General features: G+C 42.9%; 1 protein-coding gene across 1 annotated transcript; it reads left to right on the forward strand.

Moving 5' to 3' along the window:
- The first annotated feature begins 1,504 nt into the window (after positions 1-1,504).
- On the forward strand, positions 1,505-5,724 carry LOC116079822 (chromosome-associated kinesin KIF4A-like). Its single transcript, XM_031355893.1, has 2 exons — positions 1,505-5,312; positions 5,437-5,724. The coding sequence occupies exon 1, from the start codon at positions 1,606-1,608 to the stop codon at positions 5,275-5,277; it is 3,672 nt and encodes a 1,223-aa protein (XP_031211753.1). The 5' UTR covers positions 1,505-1,605; the 3' UTR covers positions 5,278-5,312; positions 5,437-5,724.
- The last annotated feature ends 903 nt before the right edge of the window (positions 5,725-6,627 follow it).

The raw sequence follows: 6,627 nt of genomic DNA on the forward strand, positions 1-6,627 counted from the left end.
ATATATTCAAGCGACCCAATAATACAAGAGAAGAAAGCAGGAGCATGGCTGAAGACAGTGACAATGTACGACAGATTTTAAAAAGTTAAAGGGGGACTTTAGTAATTTTACCATAAGTTATGAGATACTTCCTCAAATGAGAAAAAACCAACATTATAGAGTAAAACTAAGAACAAAAATGGTACATATTTGGGAGAGTATATTTAACCTAATGCAAACTTTACACAATGTGTACTTTTATGGAAATACCATCTGATACCCCACTAATGTGTACAATTTTTATATCTTTATGCATCAGTTAAATTTAGAAAAAATGAAAATGTCTAAAGAAATCTAATAGTTTTAGAAACTTGTGGGTGGGACAACATCTTGCCTTCCAAAATTTGTAGAATTCAAATCCTAAGAAGAAAACAAACAAACAAAGGGGCAATACACAATGTAGAAATAATTATTCAGGGTTTTCAACATTTGGCAGACACAAAATATGTAGCTCAGATATCCAGTCAGGAAGGTAGAAAGAGAAAAATTTAAACATGTGCAGAAAAGAGTGACAAATTACATACAGATAGAATGATTAAATTTAAAACCAACTTATCTGGAAACAATGGTGCCAAGTGACTTTAGAATGGAGTGTTGCAAGTGCTGAAAGAAAATTAAGTCAGTGAAAAATGGTATATCTGACAAAACTACCTTTCAAAACTTAGGTGACTAATAAAAATCTGTTAGAAGTCACAATATGTTTAGCAAAGTTGTAAAAGAAAAGTACACAAAAATAAAATGTTGGAAATAGATTTAACAGAGTAAATAAAAATGTGTACCCTTGATGACTGCATGGTATTGTTGGCAGAAATCAAAGGAGATCTACATAAACAGAATGACATCTCATGGTTATCAGCTGGAAAGTGTACGTTATAAAAATGGCAGCTTTAACTAACCAACTTTACTTGCAGATTGAACACAGTCCAAGCAGACTATTTTGTAGTCACTGGCAAGGTTATCCTAAAACTAGGAAAGCAAAGAGACTCACACTAGGCAAAAAAACAGTTAATTGAGGAAAATGAATTGAGGCTTCTTCAAAATGTATTACAATGCCACGATATTAAGATCACATGGTATTGACATAAGGGTTAGACACGCAGATCAAATCGCTAGTATAGTTTTCAACAGAGATATTAAAAACATTCCATCAGGAAAACAAACAAACAACAACAACAACAAAAACTATTTCTTTTTTTTTTTTTTTGGTTTTTCGAGACAGGGTTTCTCTGTGTAGCCCTGGCTGTCCTGGAACTAACTCTGTAGACCAGGATGGCCTCGAACTCAGAAATCTGGCTGCCTCTGCCTCCCAAGTGCTGGGATTAAAGGCGTGTGCCACCACTGCCTGGCTCAAAAACTATTTCTTAGTATAAGTTGCTGGAGTGTAAGCAAAACAATTAACTATAGCACTCTGGGGCTCCACCCACATTCTGCTTGCTCTCTGATTGGCTGTTGGTTCTGAGGAGGCTGGAAAACAGCGGTTAAAACTCCAGTTGGGAGGGGTCAAGGAGACAGGGATGACTAAGGGCCTAGTGATTGATTACTTTGAATAGATGCTGAACTAGTGTCATGAAGGAAGAGGTAAAGGGAATTCCTGTAAGGGTGGCATTGCGGTGCCGCCCTCTGGTCCCGAAAGAGATTGGGGAAGGTTGTCAGGTGTGCCTTTCCTTTGTGCCTGGGAAGCCTCAGGTGGTGATTGGTACTGATAAATCCTTTACCTACGATTTTGTGTTTGACCCCTCCGCGGAACAGGAAGAGGTCTTCAACACAGCAGTAGCACCACTCATTAAAGGGATATTTAAAGGTTACAATGCCACTGTCTTGGCTTACGGACAAACTGGCTCTGGAAAAACCTACTCTATGGGAGGTACATATAGTGCAGATCAAGAGAATGAACCAACCATCGGGGTCATTCCTAGGGTAATACAACTTCTTTTCAAAGAAATGGAAGAAAAGGGAGACTCCGAGTTTACACTGAGAGTGTCTTACTTGGAGATTTACAATGAAGAAATTTTGGATCTTCTATGCTCATCTCGTGAGAAAGCTTCTCAAATATATATCCGGGAAGATCCCAAGGCGGGAATAAAGACGGTGGGACTCACTGAGAAGACGGTTTCAGTTGCCTCTGACATGGTTTCCTGTTTGGAACAGGGAAACAATGCCAGGACTGTAGCTGCCACAGCTATGAATTCACAGTCTTCCCGATCTCACGCCATCTTCACAGTTTCCATAAGGCAGAGGAAGAAAACGGACAAGAACAGCAGCTTTCACTCTAAGTTGTGTCTGGTAGATCTTGCCGGATCAGAAAGGCAGAAGAAAACCAAAGCTGAAGGGGATCGATTGAGAGAAGGTATTAATATTAACCGAGGACTCCTGTGCTTGGGAAATGTCATCAGTGCCCTTGGAGATGGCAAAAAAGGCAGCTTTGTGCCATACCGAGATTCCAAGTTAACTCGCTTGCTTCAGGATTCTCTAGGAGGCAATAGCCACACTCTTATGATCGCCTGTGTAAGTCCTGCTGACTCCAGTCTAGAGGAAACATTGAATACCCTACGTTATGCTGACAGAGCTAGAAAGATCAAGAACAAACCTGTTATTAATACGGATCCCCAGACAGTTGAACTTAATCATCTTAAGCATCAGGTACAACAGCTACAAGTCTTATTGCTACAGGCCCATGGAGGTAGTCTGCCTGGATCTATCAAAGAAGAACCATCAGAGAGTCTCCAGTCTCTGATGGAGAGGAATCAGTCCCTGGGAGAAGAGAATGAAAAGTTAAGTCATGCTCTAAGTGAGGCAACTGGTCAGACAGCCCAGATGTTGGAAAGGATCATTGAGACAGAGCAAGCAAATGAAAAGCTGAACAGCAAGCTACAAGAGCTCAGGCATCATGTAGCCTGTAAAGTGGATCTCCAAAAGCTAATGGGGACTTTGGAAGACCAGGAATTAATAGAAAAATTAGAGATAATTCGAAGTCTGCAACAAGTTGTTATTCACCTATCAGATGAAAATGTTGTGGCCACCGAATCGGCAATGGAAGCTCAAGTGGCAATCTGTCCAGAGAGTTGGAGGTCTTCTGACACTCTCACCACACAGCATGCTCTACGCCAAGCTCAGATGTCGAAGGAACTCACTGAGCTGAATGAAGCTCTTGCAGTGAAAGAGGCCCTAGCTAGGAAGATAACTTTCAGTGGTGGCCTACTACAGCCCACTCACTGCCAGTATGAAGCTAACATCAAAAGTCTAGAATCAGAAGTCTCCAGTCTGCAGAAGGAAAAGGAACAGTTGCTTCTGGATCTTCAGCTGGCAAAGAAGGATGTCAACCAAGCCAAGCTGAGTGAGCACCGCCGCAAATGTCTCCAAGAGCTGGAGGCTCAAATAGCTGACTTGAAGAGGAGACTAAACGAACAGTCCAAGCTTCTGAAACTCAAAGAGTCCACTGAGAACACTGTCTCCAAACTGACTCTGGAGATACAGATGATGAAAACCCAGCGAGTCCGGCTAATGCGTCAGATGAAGGAAGACGCTGAGAAGTCTAGACAGTGGAAACAACAAAAAGACAAGGAAGTAATCCAGTTAAGAGAACAAGACCGTAAAAGGAGGTATGAGCTGGTTAAACTTGAGAGAGACTTCCAGAAACAGTCCTACGTACTCAGGCGTAAAACTGAAGAGGCAGCGGCTGCAAACAAGCGCCTCAAGGATGCCCTCCAAAAGCAACGGGAAGCAGCAGATAAGCGGAAAGAGACTCAGAACCGTGGGAGAGAAGGCACAGAAGCACAAGTGAAGAACTGGCTTACAGATGAAATTGAAGTTATGGTCAGTACTGAAGAAGTCAAACGCCATTTGAATGACCTTCTGGAAGAGCGAAAGATACTAGCCCTGGATGTGGCTCAACTTAAAGAAAACAAGGAACCTGGGGAAAACCCACCTCCTAAGTTCCGGAAGTGGACATTCGCTGGTGATGAAGTATGTGGCCCTACGTCAGAGCCCGGGGATTCTATTACAAAGCAGATTAAGAGCCTAGAGGCTGAAATGGAACTCAGGAGTGCTCAGATTGCTGACTTACAGCAAAAGCTCCTGGATGCAGAAAGTGAAGACAGGCCAAAACGACACTGGGAAAGTATTGTCACAGTTCTTGAAGCCAAATGTGCTCTAAAATATTTAGTTGGAGAGGTGGTCTCCTCCAAACTTCAGGTCAGTGAGCTTGAAAGCAACCTGAAACAGAGCCAGGCAAGCCATTCTAAAATGCAGAAGATCCTGTTTGAGGAGCAAAGTCATTTTATTGAGGTAGAGACAGAGTTGAAGGCTGAGTTGCTCAAGGTGGAGCAAAAGCACCAAGAGAAGGTACTCTCCCTTCTCAGTGAGCTGCAGCAAAGCCAAATGGCAGAGAAGCAGCTGGAGGTGTCAGTTAGTGGGAAGGAGCAGCAGCTGGTGAGCACATTGCGGTGCCAGGAGGATCAGTTTAGGAAAATGCAAGAATTACGAGAGCAAAACCAGAAGCTTCTCCAAGAGAATGAAGCCATCAGGCAGAAACTGAGTCTCCTTCAAGGAGCCAAAGCCCAGAAATCTCATCTTCCCAAGGACGGCCTTCAGTCTCCAGACTCTACCTTTGACTACATCCCACCTCCACCCAAAGCATCCCGTGTTCGAGGCAAGTTCCTAGATGAAAGCATGGACATTGATGATTTAAAGTATCATTCAGAGCATTCTGTGAGCGAATCTGAAGATAGCGATGGAAATGATAAGGAGTGGAAACCAAGGAAACTGGCTAAAGTGTCCCGGAAGACCATCCAAGGGTGTTCCTGCAAGGGATGGTGTAGGAACAGACACTGTGGGTGCAGGAAGCAAGGGGTGGACTGCGGTGTGGCCTGTGGCTGTGACCCCACAAAGTGCCGGAACCGCCAGCAAGAAGAACAAGAGAGCTTGGGTACTGTTGAGTGGAACCAGGATTCTGAAGGCTCCTTCAAACTGGACGATCCTACAGAGGTGACCCCAGGCCTGAGCTTCTTCAACCCTGTCTGTGCCACTCCCAATACAAAGCTCCTTAAGGAGATGTGTGACATGGATCAGGCTCTGTTGAGGACATCTGATCTTGCAGTTTCCTTAGACTTCCCAGACATAAAACACAGAGGAACAGAATCCCAAGAAGATAAGGCCACAGGGAAGAAAAAGAAACGGATTCTGGCCTGCAATAACAACTTCTTCTCTGGCTTCTCTCCTTCCAAGGAAGAGACCTGCTGAGATATGGTCAGCTCTATCCCCACCCACCCTGACAGGTACTTTCGAGTTGCAGCAGGGAGTGGTTTCTACTGACTTCCCCAAGAAAAAGGGACAAGATGTTACTGAAAGAGTACATTTTGTCTTCAGACCCCCAACTGAGACCACTATTCTCTTTTTCAGAATAGATGCCATCTATAAAAGGCTCATGGACACTTCAGGAAAGCGTCTTCAGGTCATTGCAGCTCTTACTTTGTGATTAGTCAAGGCTATCAGCTCATATGAGCCTGAGGCCTGCCAGCTTAACGTAAAGCCTGGTCCAGATGGGGGGCTGGGCTCCACTTCTTCACCCCACCTCAGGAACCAGGCTGGGATAATTCCTATCTTGATTCTTTCTGGATTTTAAATGTTTTAACAGGACCCCCAACATTGTTTTCATTTTAAAATGTTGAATAAATTAATCTTAGCTATTCCAAAAATGGTTATCAACTCTTATTTTACTGTAGTAATCAAAAATGGATGACAAAGTTGTTTAAAGAGGAAAAAAGGGAAAACTATAGACACCTGGAACCTTTAAGACTTTGGATCAGGCAACGATTTTCTGTATGTGGGAGTGAAAGACCCCTGGGGGAGACCGCTGCAAAAGCATGAGGTTGATTTATTAATTGAAGCTGGTATACCAGGGTCATCTCTGTAATGGTGACCAGAGAGAGAGACCAAGAGGAAACAAGGCTCTAAGCTTTTATACCATTTCAGAACAGAGTTTTACAACTTACAAAGTTACAATTTACAACATGGGTAGTTAAACTTTATCTTGTTCATTGTTCTTTAGTTTTTATTGATCTTTCCTCCTGGTTAGGATAAGACACCTGTGGCTCTCAGGAGGGGTGGGGGAGATCCTCTCCCCCGGGGGAATGTCTCTTGGAAACTTGCATTCCTTGAGGATGGATGTTTGCTCGGTAAACTCTTCTAAAAACTCCCTTTGTCTTAAGGATAAGTGGACTTCCTTGCTGTCTGGTATCTTTATGGGGTATCTCCGTTTGGTTCAATTTCTACAAAGTTAAGCAAAATGCTGGAAGGAATTGACAGTAAAGAGAAATGATGATAGATCTATAGAAAGCAATAGAAATAGTTAATTGATTAAAATTAAAATACATTTCTTCTAAATTATTTTTTTGGATGGGTGTAGAGATAGTGTTTTGCTTTGTATTCTAGGCTGGCCTTGAACTCACAGGAATTTTCATGTCTCTATCTCTTGAATGTTGGAATTATAGGCATGTACCATTATACCAGGCTAATTTGTTTCTCCTTCTTCTTCTCCTTCTCCTCCTTCTCCTTCTCCTTCTCCTCCTCCTCCTCCTCCTCCTCCTCCTC

The sequence above is a fragment of the Mastomys coucha genome, unplaced genomic scaffold (assembly GCF_008632895.1).
Source record: "Mastomys coucha isolate ucsf_1 unplaced genomic scaffold, UCSF_Mcou_1 pScaffold6, whole genome shotgun sequence".
NCBI classification, from domain to species: domain Eukaryota; kingdom Metazoa; phylum Chordata; class Mammalia; order Rodentia; family Muridae; genus Mastomys; species Mastomys coucha.

Excerpts from the sequence above, each read along its gene's own strand:
- LOC116079822 (XM_031355893.1), top strand. The coding sequence starts at position 1,606 with ATGAAGGAAGAGGTAAAGGGAATTCCTGTAAGGGTGGCATTGCGGTGC.